The sequence below is a fragment of the Culex pipiens genome, chromosome 3, assembly GCF_016801865.2.
Source record: "Culex pipiens pallens isolate TS chromosome 3, TS_CPP_V2, whole genome shotgun sequence".
Lineage (NCBI taxonomy): Eukaryota > Metazoa > Arthropoda > Insecta > Diptera > Culicidae > Culex > Culex pipiens.
In genome coordinates, this window is record NC_068939.1 from 51431656 (window position 1) to 51453792 (window position 22137).

General features: G+C 35.4%; 2 protein-coding genes across 3 annotated transcripts in view; one reads left to right on the forward strand and one right to left on the reverse strand.

Annotated features, from left to right (window-relative positions):
• Positions 1-22137, forward strand: part of LOC120418485 (neogenin) — a 259674-nt gene that overhangs the window by 102035 nt on the left and 135502 nt on the right. The gene's annotated exons all lie outside the window — the stretch shown is intronic.
• LOC120418486 (uncharacterized protein K02A2.6-like) lies at positions 163-5382 on the reverse strand. The gene is made up of 3 exons (XM_039580925.2): positions 5162-5382; positions 3057-4544; positions 163-2924 (listed from the first exon to the last, which is right to left on the reverse strand). The coding sequence occupies exons 2-3, from the start codon at positions 4227-4229 to the stop codon at positions 2178-2180; spliced, it is 1920 nt and encodes a 639-aa protein (XP_039436859.1). The 5' UTR covers positions 4230-4544; positions 5162-5382; the 3' UTR covers positions 163-2177.

The following is a 22137-nucleotide window of genomic DNA, read 5'->3' on the forward strand; positions in this document are numbered from 1 at the left end:
TTTCCCTGGAGATGAGCGATATGATCAATTAGGCAGCGCAAAGCGGTTGGGAAAATGTGTGACAGATTCGGGTAACCGACTTGGAGAAATGAGATTTATTGTTTGCTGTAGGACAAAGAAATGCTTTGTGTAGCGGTTGTAGAGGAGTCACTTTCCGGAATTAAAAACGGCCGATTAATGCAAGGATTTAAGCTGACTTTTTATTCTCCGCAATTTCTCCCGTCCGTTCCAAGCGTCCGTCCAAACCTTACTCTCCCTCCACGCTACACGCTTAAATCAATCTAACCACATCCTCTCTCTCGCTAACTGATCCACGTCGATCTCTCCCCTACATCCCCCCTAAAACGTATTTAGTTGGTAAGCCACGTAATCCCGGAACCGTGAAGGTTCCTGACGCTTCCGTGCCCGAGCAGCTACGGTACTCCCTGTTGTCATCTCGGATGGTTCGTCAGCAATGTTCTCGGATGACGTCTCCTTCTCCATAGATGCAGAATCCCCAGTTGCTTCTCCATCGGCGGTGGTTTCGTTGTCGGTTTCACTTTGCTGGATCTTCTTGAGGTGGGTAACGTTCCGTCTGAACTCCTTTCCGGTTTTTACAGATTTCACCGTAACGTCGGAACCGGTCTTGGTCATCACAACAAAATCCTCGTTCATGTATTCAGTACTCAGCTTGTTGTCCTTTTTCATTCTCTTCATGAAAACATGATCGCCTACACTGATGTCACTCTCCTTGGCTCGTCGTTTCGCGTTTGCATATTCCATCCCCTTCGCCTTTTCCACACTGTCCTTGTACCTAACCTCATCGTCATCCAAGCGAGTAACAGTCAACTGTGGAAGCTTGGTACGAATCGGCCTACCCATCAGTAGCTCCGCTGGTGATCGTCCTGTTGTAGGGTGTGCCGTAGCACGATATGTGAGAAGGAATCGTTGCAGTTCAGCTCGCCAATCCTGCCCCAGTTCCTGGGCAATTTGTAGTCGCTTCAAGATTGTCCGATTCTGCCGTTCGACCTCTCCATTCATCTGGGGCCAGTAGGGCACAGTATTTATCAGCTTTACTCCATAACTTTGACAGAAGTCAGAAAACTCCACGCAATCTTCACTCAGTTGCGGACCATTGTCGGCGGTCACGGTCAAAGGTACCCCAAAACGACTAAAGATTGCCCTTAGCTCCCTAATGGTGTCCTCTGCTGTGATGGTTCCCATCTCACATACCTCGTAGTACCGAGAATAATAGTCAACAACTACTAACAAAAACTGTCCTTCCGGGAGTGGGCCAAGAAAATCAATGGCCAGATCTTCCCATGGCCTTGCGGGTAGTTCTCGACGGCTCATTGGTTCTGGCGCAGACGGTGCCGAAACCAGAGTACATCCTCGACACTGAGCTACAACACGATCCGTGTCCTGGTCCAGTTTCGGCCACCATACTGAAGATCGGAGATGACTTTTCATCATACGGGACCCCGGATGGCCTTCGTGTGCGATCTTCAATATCTGGTCTCGCAGCCGTTGAGGAACAACAACACGGTCTCCACGCATCAAAATGTTACCCAGACGACAAAGTTCCTTACTTACAACTCGATACTGCAACGGTAGCTCAAAAAGCCGATCCTGGTCCAGGAGCTCGAGTATGGACTTGATCTCTTCGTCCTCTGCTGAACATCTCTCAAGCTCCTCCCAACGAATCGCAATGTTTACCGCCGCAGATTGGGCGATCTCGTTGATGAAAAGTTCCTCTGAGGCGTCGAATGGCTCCGGCGCCATCGTTGACAATCGGGAAAGAACATCAGCAATGTTTTGATCGCCTGGAATATGTTTCACGACGTATTTGAAGCCTTGCAATCGCAAAATCCATCTTTCCATTCTTGCGCACGGCCTTGATCGAGGGGTGAAAAGGTACAGCAGAGCCTTACAATCGGTCAGAAGCTTGAACTCCATCCCAAGCAGGTACATTTGGAATTTCTCGACGCTCCAGACCAAGGCCAAGGCCTCTTTCTCCGTCTGACAATATCGCTTCTCCATGTCCGTCAGAGATTTCGACGCGTAGGAAATAACTCGACAAGCCCCATCCGATTTCCTCTGTATCAAAACAGCTCCGAGTGCCGTTGGACTGGCATCCGCAAACACCAAGGTGGAGTCCTCAACCGAGAAGTGTCCGAGACAGCTGGAGTTTGCTAATGCTAGTTTGATCGCTTCAAACGCATTTTGTTGCTGCTGGGACCATTCGAACTTTTGTGAATGATGGAGGAGTTTCGCAACGGTTCGTCGATGGTTGCTAAGTTGGGAATGAACTTGTTCAGATAGTTTGCAAGGCCCAGAAAACTTTTCAGCTCGTTCACGCTTTCAGGGCGACGGAAGGACACAAGCGATTCAATTTTAGACGAAACTGGTCGAATTCCATGTGGCGAGATGACGTGTCCCAAGAACTCCAGCTCAGTGACCCCAACAATGCACTTAGCGTCGTTAAGAATGACTCCGTAGTCATTGAGGCGTTTCAATACTTCATTCAGTCTTGCATCGTGCTGGTCAATGGTTTCGCCTTCCACATAAATGTCGTCCAGGTAACAGATTGTCCCTTCGCAACCCGCTAGAATTCCTTCCATGACCCGCTGGAATATTTCCGGCGCTGATACCAGGCCGAACGGTAGCCGTTTGAAGCGGAACAAACCTTTACTTGTGATAAAGGTCGTGATGTCTCTCGATTCAGGTGCCAGCTCAGTTTGCAGGAATGCCTCACGGATATCTAGTCGGCTGCGAATTTTTCCTTTTCCAATCCGCGCGAGAAGTTCATCAACAACCGGCATAGGAAAACGCTCGCGTAAAACTGCTTCGTTCACACGCCTCAGATCCAGACATAAGCGCAACTCCCCATTGGCCTTTCCCACTACTACTAACGGTGACACCCACGACGTTGGGCCGGTTTTCACCTGTGTTAAACGAAATAATGAAGCAATTTAGTAATTACATGTCAGATTGACTTTTTATTTGTAATGATGAAAACGTTCCAAAGAACTGATCCGTTGGTGTGTACAGAGTAAGTATAGATTTTAGTAGTTCACCTCGATTATGTCTCGTGCCAACATTTCCTCCAACTTTTTGTTCACCGCGGCCTCCAACGGAATGGGAACTCGTCGAACTGGTTGGAAAACAGGCTTGAACGACGAATCCATGTGTATGTTGACCTGCACGTCCTTAATTTTACCAAATGGCTTGGTGCTTTGATCCACGCAGTTAACCCCTACTCTCAGCACGCCCAGTGCTTTGGAGGTTGCATTGCCAAGCAAGCAACATTGACCTTCTTCCACGACAAAAAATGTCGCATCAACCGTTCGTCCGCTCACACTGACACTGGCTTGGAACGTTCCACGTATACGCAACGGCGCACTACTTCCATAACCTCTCAGCACCTGGTCAGTTCCTTTTTGCATCGAAACCACATGAACGTGTTCTTTTTTCAATTTTTCCCAGGTCGCTGTGTTGACCACGTTGGCGTCCGATCCGGAGTCTACTAGCATTTTCAGTGAGACCCCTCCGACTGTACAGCTAATGGTATTCGATTCGTTACCCGAGTAGAAACAGTAGTACTCCTTCTTCGACTGTGTTTGAGCTTCTTCCTTCGGTTCATCCTTCGGCAAAACCTGCCGTGTCTCTTCGCGTTCCACCACGTGGACTCGTTTGGTGCCCTGCTTCGACTGCAATCGCTTGTTGCACACAGCTCCGAAGTGCCCAATTGTCTTGCAGTGATGGCACATTTGGTCTCGAGCTCGGCAATCTTCCGAATTGGCGAGATGTCCTGGAACGCCGCATCTGTAACACTTCGCATCGCTTGCGGTCGGTCCAGACCTTGTGTAGCGCTCCGGCCGGCTGAAGCGATCCGGTCGGCTGAAGCGATCCGTTCGGTTGAAGCGCCCCGTACGAGGGTATCTCTCCACGCGAAAAGCCTTCTCCATCTGCGGTTCCGGTACCTTCAGCAATCCGATATCTTTAACCTGCTGTTCCACGCACTCCATCGATGATCCGAGCTCTTCAATCTTGGCGAGCGATCTGTCTCTTCGCATGATGCTCCGTCGCAACTCATCGGAGCTGCATCCCGTCGTGATGGTGTCGATGATGAGGATTTCCGTCAGGACTTCTCTCGTTTCCGGTGAGAAGTGTTCCATGCCACAGCAAGCCAGCTGTTGCCTGATCCGCATGACAAAATGCGCGAACCTTTCGTTCTTCTCCTGCCGCATTTTCCTCAGTCGCGCTCGTTCCAGTATGTACTGACGGGTTGGTTCGAAGAACTCATTCAGCTTGTTGATAGCCGTGTCGTAGACGGGCAACGGATCTTCAGGTGCCTTAACGCTGTCGGGGAAACTATCGAAGACTTTCTGTAGTTGTCTACCGCCGAAGTGCAGCAGTTTCGCCCTCTTTTTACGCTGATCGCAGACATCGTACGCATCGAAGTAAATCTCCAGAGCCGACCTCCAGCTTTTTCACTCCTTTGCCAGGTGACTCCGTTCAATTTGCTCGCACCGAAACGGTGGAACAGGCCGAGCATCGTCAACCTACAAACGAAAAGCATATAATTTGAAACGATTTGTTTCGCAACATTCATCTCATATTTGGAAAACTCTCAGAAAATGTACACTTTCTAGATACACAACAAACCTCGATTTGTTTTAAAAAAATGCAACTACTCCTCAGAGTATTTATCTTAGAAAAACGCTTACTCCTTAGAGCTTTGAAGCAACAAATCTCGATTTGTTTGAAGTACGAACTACTCCTCAGAGTATTTAGCAAATTTCTTCAGAAAACGCTTACTCCTCAGAGTTTCTTTTTTTTTTTTTTTTTTTGAAGCAACAAACCTCGATTTGTTTAGAAAATTAAACTACTCCTCAGAGTATGAAGCAAAATCCGTTCACTCCTCAGAGTTAACTGCTAATCCCCTCAGGGTTTCTTTTTTTTCAGCAGTAATATTTGTAAACAAATCTAAGTGTAATCCCACGTCAATTCGAATTCTAGTACTGCAGTTATCGCTGCCATCAAATATCAGTGCACGAGAAGAAAAAAACATGGCGGCGCTACGCCCCGATGGGGCCCGATATTTCATCAAACAGATTTTCAAGCTGCATCGTTGGTTTCCACTAAATTGCACTAAATTCTGCCGGGTTTGCACACTTACAATTCCTTCCATGATGTCCTCGTCGCCAGATGTAGAGGAGTCACTTTCCGGAATTAAAAACGGCCGATTAATGCAAGGATTTAAGCTGACTTTTTATTCTCCGCAATTTCTCCCGTCCGTCCCAAGCGTCCGTCCAAACCTTACTCTCCCTCCACGCTACACGCTTAAATCAATCTAACCACATCCTCTCTCTCGCTAACTGATCCACGTCGATCTCTCCCCTACAGCGGTGACAGAAAACATTATGACAAATGAGTTCATAAATTTCAAAGATACATTTTTCTAATAGACAATCAACCATTCAAATTTGACTAAAATGGGTTCACAGCACTCTAATTTGGTATCAAAACTAAGAAATTAAAGACTTTTTGTTGTTGTTCATGTTTGGATGATCCGAAGTCCTATACGAACATTCGGATAATCGAAATTTCGAAGTATCGAGTATTGCATCTCACAATTTTTCGACAACGCTTGGATTTGTGTTCAAAAATGTGTATCTCGAACTACCGTCATCTGGGGCGAATCAAGACTACAGTCTGAATAGGAACAGCAATTTTTAGAGCAGTTAAATGCTTAATATTTGGAAATGGTTGTACACGTATTGTTGCTCTGAATCTGGTCTACCCGAAACCACTCAGAAATATTAAAATATTAGGCTTTAAAATTGCTAAAACAACTGTCCCAATTCACCCCATTTGTTCCAATTGACCCCAGATGACGGTACTTCTGTTCTTGAATTTATTATGTGAAATTTTCCGGACCTTGGCTTTTTGGTCCAGACACGGACTAAGCTGTGTTTTATATGTGTTTCTACTACCTTTTCAAATGTTAGGCTAGATTTTTCGATACACATTTTTTCCCTTCAATTCTGACTAATAACCATTCATTTGCGTCCAAGAGAGTTAAAATCGTATAAAATGAGGAGTTATATTTTTTTGCAAATAAAAAAAAGGTGTTTTTTGAAATTTTTATTTTTTTTGTTAGGTTAGGGTAACCACTCAAATATAAAAGAAATGCTTATCTAGTTATTTGAACCAGCTGATTTTTGTTTAGATTTTTTTTTTAATTTTGAGTAATAGTTTTCATATGATATTTTTGATTTAAAAATTCTTCGTATACTTTTTGTTTCAAAATGTTGATGAGCAATTTAAGCTCAAATCAGGATTTTTTCTGGTTCTGTTGTACCTGACCCTCTCCGATTTCGATGAAACTTTGTAGGCATGTTATCCTAGGCCTATATAAGCCATTTTTGTGTATATGGAGCCAATTGTACTCGAAAATAACATTTTTGTATTTTGAAATTTAAAAATTACTGTATCTCGAACACAGTAAAAAATAATGTAAGCTGTAATTTTGGAAGGTTGAATATTTCCTCATTTATGTTGTAACTTAACCTCAAATTAGACTGAAAAAATGACATTACACCAGAAAAGAGGTAAAATTGCACATTTCCAAAGGTAAAAAATTACACCTTTTTGATGTAATATTACCATGATTTTTTTTCTGTGAAGTGCAAATATTCAAACGATTTGGGTAAGCTTATTTACTATTCAGGTTTCTACCACACTGAAAAAATATTCTATTTTCAGTTATGAGCAATGTATTTAAGCTTATATCTGTTTGCCCATACATCCAATTGAAAAGCTGTCAAAGGTCATAAGTTTGGACGAGCTTTACGGTAAAAATATTTTCGAGACTGCAAAATCAACTGAAAATTGCCAAAATCCACAAAAAACCTATTTTTCGACATTTTATTTTTTTTAAACCGCTGTATCTCCCCAAGGATTGGACATAAGACAATGTTTAATATGGAGACTTTTGTGTAAAATGGTCTGGCGAATCGATTCCCATTATCGGTTCTAAAACATTTTTGCGTTTATACCACTTTAAAAAAAAAAAAAAAAAACAGTTATAGTAAATTATTTTTGTATTTTTGTAGGAGAGACATACCAACCTGCATTTTTAGTCAGTCTTTTTGTAACATCTTAGGCTATATCTTCAAAAATTTTGAAGGAAAAAAAATCATGACATCACTTTAAAATTTGATTTTTAAACATAAAAATAAAAAAAATCATAGAAGTGGCGTGTATTTTTATTCAAGTGTATTTTTTCAGAAAGCCCGTCCGATTTCCTACAATTTTGTCATACGAAGTTTCATTGAAATCGGAGATGGCCGGGTACAAAAGTACCAGACGAAATTCTGATTTGAGCTGGAATTGCTTTAATAAAGAAGCGTAAAATTTAATAATTGAGTAAGCCATTTTAATTTGAACTTACAATAGCCGTATTTCAGCCAAATTCCGTGCTGATAAACTCAATTTTCAAAAATCTGTTGTTTTAGAAAAAGGCTGACATAATTTGAGTATTTTAACGAGTTTTAGCTAGACATATTGTCGCTTGTGTGCTATATTGTGACACGTCCTACCTTTTTACAGCAAATGTGTTGCAAATAGCATCAAAGTGACGATTTTATAATTTGGAAAGTGATCACTGGGTCATTAAATATTCATTGAAGAACAAAAAATCGTAAAATTGCGCTTTCTACTCATTAGGGAATATTTTAGAATTGATTATATGAGAATCAGCTTCAAATATGCTTTAAAGGGCTATTGAATCTATGGATCCCTGATAGCTTGTAAACTCTGAGACAGCAAAATCCTTTCAACCGAAAAATGCCACTATCTTTTGAACGTCCCAAAACCGCTTCTTCCCCCCAAGTTGGCCACAGTAATTTGCACTCTTTGCTACACAATATTCACATTAGTTCAAACCGCGGAAAATAGTCGGTGGTGGCTTGCAGATTATGGCACCGCACAGCAACAAATGGATATGCTGCAAAAACTGGAAGCCAAAACGGCAAAAGAGCACCCCGATGTTGAACTCCGTACAACAACAGTTTGCAACAACCAAATTAATTTGCAGTTGGTTGCATCTGCTTTCTTCGTCGTGCGAATGGGACGTCTTGGCAGTACGGTTTTAACTGCAAACCACAAAGCCTTCTTCCAGTCTGTTGCTCTTTTGCCAGGATTTCCTCCTCCATTTGCATCACTCCGCCATAGCGTTTCCCTCGAGTTCGCCCCGCCTGATGATGGTAAACAAACGCTTTCAAGTTATTAACTCCTGTAAATGGTCAAGACCTTTCCGTACCGGGTGGCAGATTTGTCTGATCTCTGTTGTTCTGCAGCTCTCCGCCTGCAGTGTCAATTGGTTCACCTATTCAGTGTGTAGTGTCGATGCCGGAGGAGAGTGCTCCAAGTATAAAGGATCGTCCGGGTGTGCTCATCCATTGTGCCCACGGGTGAATAAAATGCATTCTGCTGCCATATGCAAATTTGGGGTTTAATCTCTAAATAACAGTTTTCTGAATAGTGTAGCAACAGCCTCGGTTGGCCTGGCACGGGTGCTCTAACAGGTTCCGTTGGGACTCGTAGCAGGGTGGGCAACTAAACATTGTCCATATGGGTGTCGAGGGACATCCTGAGGAGGTTCAGTGTATGAGGAGGAGGAGGTACAATGCAAACAAATTCTTGAAATGTAAATAGCAGCAGCGCTTTGAATTGTTCGACGGAACGTCAACGGAGAGTCCATTCCCTGGTTGCGTGCCAGTGTGGTCAAGGGAGGGAACTCCCGGAGGAGGCGGGAACGAGCGCGCGGTGTTATCTGTTAATTCAATCAATTTTAATTGAACTTTGAATTGATAATGGGTAGCCGCCGCGTTGAACGTCTGATTTGAATACTGGATGGACTGGAACGCTGGACGCTCTCGACTCGAATCGACTTGGCTATTATTTGTTGATTCTGTGGCTTTTTGCGGACGGTTATGGACTGGGCTGGCGATGCGCGTTCGCCGTTGATGTCCGTTCGTTGCACTGGACAGGATCGGGAATCGACGGTTGGTGCATTCTGTGTAGAATCTACACTGTAGATCTGTCTCTGGTCAAACGGAACCGAGTGTTGATGATGGGTTGGTTTTATGGTCGCAATAATTGTTACTATGTTGGGTTGGGCCATTTAGGTTAGGTTGGTTTTAAGATTTTGAAAAAAATGTTACATCATAAATTTTGTGTACGAATGGACTGTTAAAGAAATAATTTTCGTAGGTTTTTGTAGGTCAGTCAGTGATTTTAGAATTGAGCTTCCAGGAACCGCTACAATCGACAGAATCTAAATTGAGTTCATTATTTTAATAGATGCACAATTTAACTCATTCATATGCCAAAAAAGGATGTGTGTGTGTGTGTGTGTGTGTGTGTGTGTGTGGTCCAATCCAATACCCGCTAACCGGTAGCGATATTATGGAAAAGTATAGTTTGTAGCCGGGACCGTGGTGTAGGGGTAAGCGTGATTGCCTCTCACCCAGTCGGCCTGGGTTCGATCCCAGACGGTCCCGGTGGCATTTTTCGAGACGAGATTTGTCTGATCACTCCTTCCGTCAGACGGGAAGTAAATGTTGGCCCCGGACTAACCTAAAAAGGTTAGGTCGTTAGCTCAGTCCAGGTGTAGGAGTCGTCTCCCTGGGTCCTGCCTCGGTGGAGTCGCTGGTAGGCAGTTGGACTAACAATCCAAAGGTCTTCAGTTCGAATCCCGGGGTGGATGGAAGCTAAGGTGTAAAAAGAGGTTTGCAATTGCCTCAACAATCAAGCCTTCGGACACCTAGTTTCGAGTAGGAATCTCGCAATCGAGAACGCCAAGGCAATGCTGTAGAACGAATGATTTGATTTTTTTTTGATAGTTTGTATCAGACTTTGTATATGCCGAAGGCTGACACAACTTATCTCAATTCCGGGTATTAGGTGGTGATAGCCCTCGCGCTGCTTTCAACGACCCATTTCAGAATGACAGAGCTCCTTGCGGTCCAATTCCGAGGTGGCTGGGCATTGTTCGGCCCCGCCTAAACATAGAAGCAAACATCTGAAGGAAACTCGATCTATATTTAGACTTCCAATCCCCTCAGGCAAATCAGGGATCAGCGCGTATTAAATATGAGAAGATAACATTTTTCAACACTACGGATCAATTCACAGCTAGAGTGTAAAATCCTTCTGATGGCTGACTGCTTAGCGTCCCAGACTACCAATCCAAAGGTGTGAGTTCGAATCCAACCTGATTCAATTTCGTTTTCGTTTTTGTTCATATTAAAAGTTCAAATTCCCGATTCCAATTTCAAAGATATCGACCGGGATTGATCCCTGAACCTTCTGCTTGTGAGGCAGAAGCCGTAACCATTAAGCCGGTTTTCATTCATATTAGTTCATTGAGTTCAAATACAGTATGTTAAACAAGTATTTACACCCCTTGGGCACTATGCACATTTTGTGATGAAACATGTTACAATTTAAAGTTTGACAGACACCTAGTACTACGTTTTGTTCAGAAACTCATGCCGAATATTTTGCTACAAAAAGCTCATGAAAAGATGTTTTCTATAAAAAGTTGTATAACAAATACTATTACAAAAATCAAAAAAGGTGCAAAAAAAGTTTGTACACCTTTCGAAAAATTAACATAAATAAAATTATTTGTTGACAAATCACCATAAATCCAGTCTTCCAACTCCAAATAGGCATCCTTGACTGATTAAAAAAATAATTTGGATTGAATATAAAGTTTACTAATTACTTAGTATAAATGTTTATATAACTCTGGAAATTCTAAATAAAACTTATCTAAACTTAATTTTGCAAACTTTAAATTTAACTAAATTTCAATATATTACCATAGAATCGCTAAATAAACATTCTGGAGTGGGTATAACACCGTTTTGGGGGTCTTTGTATCGCTAGAATAGATTTTTCGTTGGAATTTCGTACCAACCCGGAATTACGTCGTCGGAAAATCCGCCGGCATCCGAACCGGTCCACAATTCACAAGTCAACCTATGTGGCATCGGAAAGGGCATAAAATTCTCCCAACTCCAAGGGAGACTGGTTTTATGGTGATTTGTCAACAAATAACTTTATTTATGTTAATTTTTCGAAAGGTGTACACACTTTTTTTTGCACCTTTTTTGATTCTGTAATAGTATTTGTTATAGAACTTTTTACAGAAATCATCTTTTCATGAGCATTTGGCAGCAAAATGTTTGGCATGAGTTTCTGAACGCAATGTAGTTCTAGGTTTCTGTCAAACTTTAAATTGTCACATGTTTCATCACAAAATGTGCATAGTGCCCAAGGGGTGTAAATACTTTTTTTACATACTGTATGCCAAAAAAAGATGTTGCAAAAATATTAGAAGCCGGATCAAAGACTTTTTAATGAAGTTAATGTTATGATTAAAATTATAAAATGGTGTGAGATAAACCATAACTATAAGTTTTTTAATGAAATGAATTTAAAATAAAATTAATAAACATCTGAAAACAGTCCACTCCTGTATAAAGCAATCAAATTGCTTGCATTCGCATCTAATTTCATTAAACACAAACACAAGTGCCTTTCATGTCCATTCTAAACGTAGTCTCGTTCCAAATCAAACAGCAACTAAAGTGCCCTTCTACCGAATGTTGAACAAGCACTAACTGCAGTGAGGGTCCTCTGAAGCGCATTCCGGCACACACAATGGCATTCAAGGACCATCTCCCTGTCCAGCCCAGCCCACTAATGCCGAGCAGCAACAGTATAGTTACTCATTACGCGGAAACTCCCGGTGCCCGGTGTCCGGCGGTGCGCAATAATGCTAATTTGGGAAAGGTAATCGAATCATCGAACGCGCGCGCTCCGTCGACCGGCAGGACCTTGCCCAACTCCCTGGCTATTAATTTGAAACCATTAGCCGGGGCGCAATTGCAAACATTTTAACGGGGCCGAGATTCGACCCACCTCGTGGGATCGCCCAAAAACCAATTTTCGACGGTTTTGCTAGGTGGAAGGTTGCCCTGTGCAGTTGTGAGTGTGTCATGACATTAAAAAGTCAAAGGTTCGAACGGATGCCATTTCAGCCGAATTTACATCGCACCTACGGAGTAGGTACAGGTCGGGCCACTTCTGGGCGTACTGACCGGGGGTTTGACTGCAGGTTCGAGTGGTGAAGTAACAAAGCGTGAATAGCTCTACGAAGTGGACTCTAGTTTGGTGATCTTTTGAACCCCTGTTATTTGGAAGCAATTTAAAACTCTTTAAACCGCTGATTTCGTAAAGTTGCCCTAGATATTCCAAAGTGCCGCTGCCCAGTGGACTCAATCAATATTTCACGGTTAATCAAGTTTCGTAATTACCATCCATCACTGCCCGTTACTTGTCGAATCATATCTTCATTCAACCGCATTGGATATCACGATAAATCACGGAATGCCGCCATAGAGAGTTGACTCTGCCCAATTGTCCACGGAACCACGACGAGCAGCGTTTTGTCTTCCATCGGTCATGATTCTTTCGCATAGACAAGTACAAGAAGTTCCGCCCTCCCCTCGGTGCATGACTTTCGATTTCCGGACCACCGAATCCCCCCTCAAATGCTGGACTCTAAGACTTCACATATGAATACAAGTTATTCCATTTTGGGTTAACTCACGAGTTTGTTATCCGGCCGACGATCGGTGGGGGTCACCCGGGGTAGATTCTCCAAATTCCGATGGTTCACGATTTTGCTTTATTCTTTTGGATTGTCTTCAGTGGGGTTGATGGCACGTGGCCACCCCGAGTGAAGGGTGGATGGACACGTGGGGCATGGCTTCCACATCATAACCCATTGTGCAGTGTGTGGTTGTTGAACGACGTTTGTGGCATTCGTAATAATGCTGAGATGGACAAAAAGTGCCACGATTGATGGATGAAGATTCGCTGACCGTTTGCACTACACGGAACAAAATCCGGTTTGCGGAATCGGAAACTCTGCTTTCGATTTGCTCTAAAAATCGCAAATCTCGGTTTCCACCCGTCAGCAGGAAACATTGCTTCCAATATCGCAAACGATTATTTGCGATATCGCAAACGTAACGCAGTAACGCCCACCCCGCCAAAAGCACGCAGAACGCAGCCACTTCAATATTTACCTTTTTGAATGGAGCATTTCCATTCGAGCAGTTTTTGCTTTTTTCTACAATGTAATCCTTATAGGAGAACTGTCATTTCTACCACTCGAATCGGGTATTCCATTGACCGTTGCTGCTCGAAATTCAGTTGGAAATAAGAAGAAGAAGCGCTCATTTAATTTTCATTTATTTGTTCATATTTCTAAACATAATAAAAAGAGGTGTATTTAGTACGAAATTTTACTGATATTGTGTGATGTTTTTTTTTTGGCTTTTTCTAAAATACGATGACGATTCGAATGAGTCGATTTGTCTGATGGCCTCGATGTCCGTGGTGCAGTTGGGTACTGCTGCCGTGAACTCGCTGATGTACGGATGATGTCAGTGTTGATGTTTTGATGTCAGTGTTTTGTGCAGCAGTGTGTGCGATATCCGGTTGATGATCCCCGCCTCGCCTAGATCCCGGATAGAGGTGCTGCTGAGACCATGCCAGCGTGCTCGGGCCGGCAATCGGAATGATTTCCGGCGCCGGATTCAGTTCCTAGCTGGCACTTCATCTTAGCGGATTCGCGAAACGCCGGAAGTTCACCTCGTTCTGGAGGTTTCGGCTGTTTGCTTCTTCGTGCATTCGGGAAAGGTCCTGGTGCGGACTCAGGTTCATGCTTGACTCTGGAGCATATGATGCCTCACCAGGGCAACAAAGGAACCCATGCACAGCGCCACGATAGCGATTCCATTTCCGATATTCACCTCGAGGACCAACTTGAGTGGAGCGGCATCTGCTAGAAGACCGTCCGCCTGGAATGAGTCCCAGCTTTGAACACCTTGCTGGCCGAATTCACGTTGCAATCGTGAGGCGTAGACTGCGAAAGAGAACACAAAATTAAGTTTAAGTTTTTGTCCCTTCACACATCAAAATTCAAAAATTCAAAAATTCAAAAATTCTAAAATTCAAAAATTCAAAAATTCAAAAATTCAAAAATTCAAAAATTCAAAAATTCAAAAATTCAAAAATTCAAAAATTCAAAAATTCAAAAATTCAAAAATTCAAAAATTCAAAAATTCAAAAATTCAAAAATTCAAAAATTCAAAAATTCAAAAATTCAAAAATTCAAAAATTTAAAAATTCAAAAATTCAAAAATTCAAAAATTCAAAAATTCAAAAATTCAAAAATTCAAAAATTCAAAAATTCAAAAATTCAAAAATTCAAAAATTCAAAAATTCAAAAATTCAAAAATTCAAAAATTCAAAAATTCAAAAATTCAATTTAAAAATTCAAAAATTCAAAAATTCAAAAATTCAAAAATTCAAAAATTCAAAAATTCAAAAATTCAAAAATTCAAAAATTCAAAAATTCAAAAATTCAAAAATTCAAAAATTCAAAAATTCAAAAATTCAAAAATTCAAAAATTCAAAAATTCAAAAATTCAAAAATTCAAAAATTCAAAAATTCAAAAATTCAAAAATTCAAAAATTCAAAAATTCAAAAATTCAAAAATTCAAAAATTCAAAAATTCAAAAATTCAAAAATTCAAAAATTCAAAAATTCAAAAATTCAAAAATTCAAAAATTCAAAAATTCAAAAATTCAAAAATTCAAAAATTCAAAAATTCAAAAATTCAAAAATTTAAAAATTCAAAAATTCAAAAATTTAAAAATTCAAAAATTAAAAAATTCAAAAATTCAAAAATTCAAAAACTCAAAAATTCAAAAATAAAAAATTCAAAAATTCAAAAATTCAAAAATTCAAAAATTCAAAAATTCAAAAATTCAAAAATTCAAAAATTCAAAAATTAAAAAATTCAAAATTTCAAAAATTCAAAAACTCAAAAATTCAAAAATAAAAAATTAAAAAATTCGAAAGTTTAAAGATTCAAAAATTCAAAAATTCAAAAATTCAAAAATTCAAAAATTCAAAAATTCAAAAATTCAAAAATTCAAAAATTCGAAAATTCAAAAATTCAAAAATTCAAAAATTCAAAAATTCAAAAATTCAAAAATTCAAAAATTCAAAAATTCAAAAATTCAAAAATTCAAAAATTCAAAAATTCAAAAATTCAAAAATTCAAAAATTCAAAAATTCAAAAATTCAAAAATTCAAAAATTCAAAAATTCAAAAATTCAAAAATTCAAAAATTCAAAAATTCAAAAATTCAAAAATTCAAAAATTCAAAAATTCAAAAATTCAAAAATTCAAAAATTCAAAAATTCAAAAATTCAAAAATTCAAAAATTTAAAAATTCAAAAATTCAAAAATTCAAAAATTCAAAAATTCAAAAATTCAAAAATTCAAAAATTCAAAAATTCAAAAATTCAAAAATTCAAAAATTCAAAAATTCAAAAATTCAAAAATTCAAAATTTCAAAAATTCAAAAATTTAAAAATTCAAAAATTCAAAAATTCAAAAATTCAAAAATTCAAAAATTCAAAAATTCAAAAATTCAAAAATTCAAAAATTCAAAAATTCAAAAATTCAAAAATTCAAAAATTCAAAAATTCAAAAATTCAAAAATTCAAAAATTCAAAAATTCAAAAATTCAAAAATTTAAAAATTCAAAAATTCAAAAATTCAAAAATTCAAAAATTCAAAAATTCAAAAATTCAAAAATTCAAAAATTCAAAAATTCAAAAATTCAAAAATTCAAAAATTCAAAAATTCAAAAATTCAAAAATTCAAAAATTCAAAAATTCAAAAATTCAAAAATTCAAAAATTCAAAAATTCAAAAATTCAAAAATTCAAAAATTCAAAAAATCAAAAATTCAAAAATTCAAAAATTCAAAAATTCAAAAATTCAAAAATTCAAAAATTCAAAAATTCAAAAATTCAAAAATTCAAAAATTCAAAAATTCAAAAATTCAAAAATTCAAAAATTCAAAAATTCAAAAATTCAAAAATTCAAAAATTCAAAAATTCAAAAATTCAAAATTCAAAAATTCAAAAATTCAAAAATTCAAAAATTCAAAAATTCAAAAATTCAAAAATTCAAAAATTCAAAAATTCAAAAATTCAAAAATTCAAAAATTCAAAAATTCAAAAATTCAAAAATTCAAAAATTCAAAAATTCAAAAATTCAAAAATTCAAAAATTCAAAAATTCAAAAATTCAAAAATTCAAAAATTCAAAAATTCAAAAATTCAAAAATTCAAAAATTCAAAAATTCAAAAATTCAAAAATTCAAAAATTCAAAAATTCAAAAATTCAAAAATTCAAAAATTCAAAAATTCAAAAATTCAAAAATTCAAAAATTCAAAAATTCAAAAATTCAAAAATTCAAAAATTCAAAAATTCAAAAATTCAAAAATTCAAAAATTCAAAAATTCAAAAATTCAAAAATTCAAAAATTCAAAAATTCAAAAATTCAAAAATTCAAAAATTCAAAAATTCAAAAATTCAAAAATTCAAAAATTCAAAAATTCAAAAATTCAAAAATTCAAAAATTCAAAAATTCAAAAATTCAAAAATTCAAAAATTCAAAAATTCAAAAATTCAAAAATTCAAAAATTCAAAAATTCAAAAATTCAAAAATTCAAAAATTCAAAAATTCAAAAATTCAAAAATTCAAAAATTCAAAAATTCAAAAATTCAAAAATTCAAAAATTCAAAAATTCAAAAATTCAAAAATTCAAAAATTCAAAAATTCAAAAGTTCAAAAATTTAAAAATTTAAAAATTTAAAAATTCAAAAATTCAAAAATTCAAAAATTCAAAAATTTAAAAATTCAAAAATTCAAAAATTCAAAAATTCAAAAATTCAAAAATTCAAAAATTCAAAAATTCAAAAATTCAAAAATTCAAAAATTCAAAAATTCAAAAATTCAAAAATTCAAAAATTCAAAAATTCAAAAATTCAAAAATTCAAAATTTCAAAAATTCAAAAATTCAAAAATTCAAAAATTCAAAAATTCAAAAATTCAAAAATTCAAAAATTCAAAAATTCAAAAATTCAAAAATTCAAAAATTCAAAAATTCAAAAATTCAAAAATTCAAAAGTTCAAAATTTCAAAAATTTAAAAATTTAAAAATTCAAAAATTCAAAAATTCAAAAATTCAAAAATTCAAAAAATTCAAAAATTCAAAAATTCAAAAATTCAAAAATTCAAAAATTCAAAAATTCAAAAATTCAAAAATTCAAAAATTCAAAAATTCAAAAATTCAAAAATTCAAAAATTCAAAAATTCAAAAATTCAAAAATTCAAAAATTCAAAAATTCAAAAATTCAAAAATTCAAAAATTCAAAAATTCAAAAATTCAAAAATTCAAAAATTCAAAAATTCAAAAATTCAAAAATTCAAAAATTCAAAAATTCAAAAATTCAAAAATTCAAAAATTCAAAAATTCAAAAATTCAAAAATTCAAAAATTCAAAAATTCAAAAATTCAAAAATTCAAAAATTCAAAAATTCAAAAATTCAAAAATTCAAAAATTCAAAAATTCAAAAATTCAAAAATTCAAAAATTCAAAAATTCAAAAATTCAAAAATTCAAAAATTCAAAAATTCAAAAATTCAAAAATTCAAAAATTCAAAAATTCAAAAATTCAAAAATTCAAAAATTCAAAAATTCAAAAATTCAAAAATTCAAAAATTCAAAAATTCAAAAATTCAAAAATTCAAAAATTCAAAAATTCAAAAATTCAAAAATTCAAAAATTCAAAAATTCAAAAATTCAAAAATTCAAAAATTCAAAAATTCAAAAATTCAAAAATTCAAAAATTCAAAAATTCAAAAATTCAAAAATTCAAAAATTCAAAAATTCAAAAATTCAAAAATTCAAAAATTCAAAAATTCAAAATTTTAAAAATTTAAAAATTTAAAAATTCAAAAATTCAAAAATTCAAAAATTCAAAAATTCAAAAATTCAAAAATTCAAAAATTCAAAAATTCAAAAATTCAAAAATTCAAAAATTCAAAAATTCAAAAATTCAAAAATTCAAAAATTCAAAAATTCAAAAATTCAAAAATTCAAAAATTCAAAAATTCAAAAATTCAAAAATTCAAAAATTCAAAAATTCAAAAATTCAAAAATTCAAAAATTCAAAAATTCAAAAATTCAAAAATTCAAAAATTCAAAAATTCAAAAATTCAAAAATTCAAAAATTCAAAAATTCAAAAATTCAAAAATTCAAAAATTTAAAAAGTCATAAATTCAAAAATTCAAAAAGTCATAAATTCAAAAATTCAAAAAGTCAAAAATTCAAAATTTAAGAAATTTTTAAAATTTTAGAAAATTTTAGAAATTTTAGAAATTTTAGAAATTTTAGAAATTTTAGAAATTTTAGAAATTTTTGAAATTTTTGAAATTTTTGAAATTTTAGAAATTTTAGAAATTTTAGAAATTTTAGAAATTTTAGAAATTTTAGAAATTTTAGAAATTTTAGAAATTTTAGAAATTTTAGAAATTTTAGAAATTTTAGAAATTTTAGAAATTTTAGAAATTTTAGAAATTTTAGAAATTTTAGAAATTTTAGAAATTTTAGAAATTTTAGAAATTTTAGAAATTTTAGAAATTTTAGAAATTTTAGAAATTTTAGAAATTTTAGAAATTTTAGAAATTTTAGAGATTTTAGAAATTTTAGAAATTTTAGAAATTTTAGAAATTTTAGAAATTTTAGAAATTTTAGAAACTTTAGAAATTTTAGAAAATTTAAAAATTTTAGAAAATTTTAGAAATTTTAAAATTTTTTAAAATTTTTGAAATTTTAGAAATTTTAGAAATTGTAAAAAATTTTAGAAATTTTAGAAATTGTAAAAAATTTTAAAATTTTTGAAATTTTAGAAATTTTAAAAAATTTTAGAAATTTTTAAAATTTTTAAAATTTTAAAAATTTTAGAACTTTTATAAATTTTAAAAATTTCAGAAATTTTAGAAATTTTAGAAATTTTAGAAATTTTAGAAATTTTAGAAATTTTAAAAATTTTAGAAATTTTAGAAATTTTAGAAATTTTAGAAATTTTAGAAATTTTAGAAATTTTTGAAATTTTAGAAATTTTAGAAATTTTAAAAATTTTAGAGATTTTAGAAATTTTAGAAATTTTAGAAATTTTAGAAATTTTAGAAATTTTTAGAAATTTTAAAAATTTTATAAAGTTTAAAAATTTTAGAAATTTTAGAAATTTTAAAAATTTTAGAAATTTTAGAAATTTTAGAAATTTTAGAAATTTTAGAAATTTTAGAAATTTTAGAAATTTTAGAAATTTTAGAAATTTTAGAAATTTTAGAAATTTTAGAAATTTTAGAAATTTTAGAAGTTTTAGAAATTTTAGAAATTTTAGAAATTTTAGATATTTTAGAAATTTTAGAAATGTTGAAATTTTAGAAATTTTTGAAATTTTAAAAATCTTAGAAATTTTGGAAATTTTAGAAATTTTAGAAATTTTAGAAATTTTAGAAATTTTAGAAATTTTAGAAATTTTAGAAATTTTAGAAATTTAGGAAATTTTAGAAATTTTAGAAATTTTAGAAATTTTAGAAATTTTAGAAATTTTAGAAATTTTATTGAACTGCTTCGTGAAGTAATGACGTGACTTCAGCGGCCACTTCTTGGTACTTAGATTCTTCAAACCCGCAGATTCGTCATCGCTGGACATTCCGTCCAGGGGCGAAATGGTTAATCTGTTGGCGTTCCGGACGATAACATGCTCGCTGTGTTTGTGTTTCGCAGCTTTCTGGCGCCGATGTGAGTGCTGGGTCATCTGTTTGACTAGTGAGTCGGTATCCGGCTAGATTCCTACGATCCTGGTTTAGATTCGCCTCTCCGGTTTCCATCCGGCTGTGATCCGGAATCTGGCCGCGCGCTCAAGAGGCGCACACAAGCACAGAAGAATCACGATGTTACGGGGTTGATGGCATCCGGGATTGCAGCGGCAGTCAATCAGAGGAACGATGATCAGAATGCTGGGGGGATAAGAGAAGGGAGGAGTAATCTGCCGTTTTACGGCGATATGATGTATACGCCATTTTGGACATTTTCAATTTTATTGTACAGTCTGATAAAGAATCTTAAAAGCTACCTCCTGACGAAAGAATTTTTCAAAAAACTGCTCTGGGGTCCATTTTATTAAGCAAACAAACAATGATGTATACGCCAATTTTACTCATTATGATGTATGTATACATTGAGAATTGATAGAAGTCAAATTCAATACTGTTTGAATGTTGATTTGAGGTTTTGGGACCAAATCAAGATTGGGCAATATTTCATTACATTATTTCGATTTAATTCTTAAGGGGACGTCCATTAGGCATCATCCATAAAGTACGTCACGTTCTGAGGGAACAGGGGGCTTTTGAAAAAGCGTGACGTTGCGTGTTAAAAGCATAGGGAAATCGTGACAAAGGGGGGTGGAGTACATTTTGGCTGATTTTAATGTGACGTACTTAATGGATGACACCTTATCCACATCCATGTAGACACTTTTTTGAAAATTCTAGACCCACCCACCTCCCTGGCTAACAATTGCTCATGCAAAAAATGTGTTTATGGAGCAGAGACAATCGCTAAGGGAGCGTTATTTTATTACGTAACGCAAAAAATCCCCCCCCCCCTCGTAACAAAATGTCCATACAAATTTTAAAAATTTTGTATGGAGCGTAACACGGCCTCTGACCCCCTCCCCCCAACTGCGTTACGTAATAAAAGAATGCTCCCTAATACCTCCCCACCCCACCTTAACGTATCAACGATCCACTCAGAATTCAAAATAGCTGGCACAAAAAATAAAGCCAGCTTTGATCGAGCAATGTATACATACATCATTGGGCAGGAAAAGTAGTGATTTTTTATTGCTATTTTTACGGCCAAATGATGTTTGTGGTTTAAAATCGTAGAGAATAGGAAAAAACAAGAAATTTTGTAGGGGCCACATTTTTATTGTACTTTTTAACAGTTTCTACAGAGCAGACCTCAAATTAGTCATTTTAAATTGAAAAAATGATCAAAAACAGAAAATCGTGTCTACAGCAAAATCACCTCAATGGCGTATACATCATATCGCCGTAAAACGGCAGTAATGATAAGTTAATTTATGAAACCGGAAACTCCTGTACCTTTTTGCGTAAGTTTTCCGCCAGCTTTGGCACGCCGTAAACGTCCTCCGTCACAGCACCGGTGACCAGCTTTCTCCAGTTTTAACTGGGAGATGATGCTCGGCTAGGATTTCCGTAATCTACTTCCTCTCGCTGTGCTCGGTGCTGGTGCTCCTCGATGCCAGGGATCGTGTTTACGACGAGCTTTTTAAGCAACTGCTGCAGCATCCCGCCGTTCTCACCTTCGACCGGATGGACAAAATTCCTACGGCGGACACGCCCTTGCTGCCCAGACCTTCAGTCCTTTATGGCGCACTTGTTCAGCCGAGCTTGTTCGAACGGTCGAACACTCGCGATTTGCAGCACAATTATTTTTTGTTTATGTTTACACCGTTTGCGCGAGCTGCTGATTTTGACAGCAGCGTAACGCATTGGCTGCGTCGGGCGTCACAGAAAAGGGTGCTGCAAACATGGTGTTTGCGATTTTGCAAACATTTTCTTCGAATGTGAAAATAATTCTTTCAAAATCGGAAACATTTTTGATGAATTCGGAAACAACCGATGTTTTCGAATCCATCGCGAAAATTTTTCGGATCCGCCGACCGGATTTTGTTCCGTGTAGGGTGATACAAATTTATGTTGACCGAAAATTTCGATATCATGTAGTTTAGCAATTTTCTGTTTAGGGTTGCTCTAGATAACCTCAAAATATTTCTTAGAAGTAACATTTTGTTGCAGCACCCACCCTGTAACAATTCGCTAACGCTTCACCATATTTGGATCGCAGGCGGGTCGTGTCGCGAGATTGTTTGTTCAATTGTTATGCAACGGCATCAGTTTTTTATTCGAGACGACAAATAAGTTCCCATATGTATCGATCAGAGCTAAATTGTCTTGGTGTGGTCTCTCCTCGTTGAGGCTGTGGAATTGGGCTTCTCCTTCTACCGCGTAAAGTTTCGTACAGCTGCTGCCTTCTCC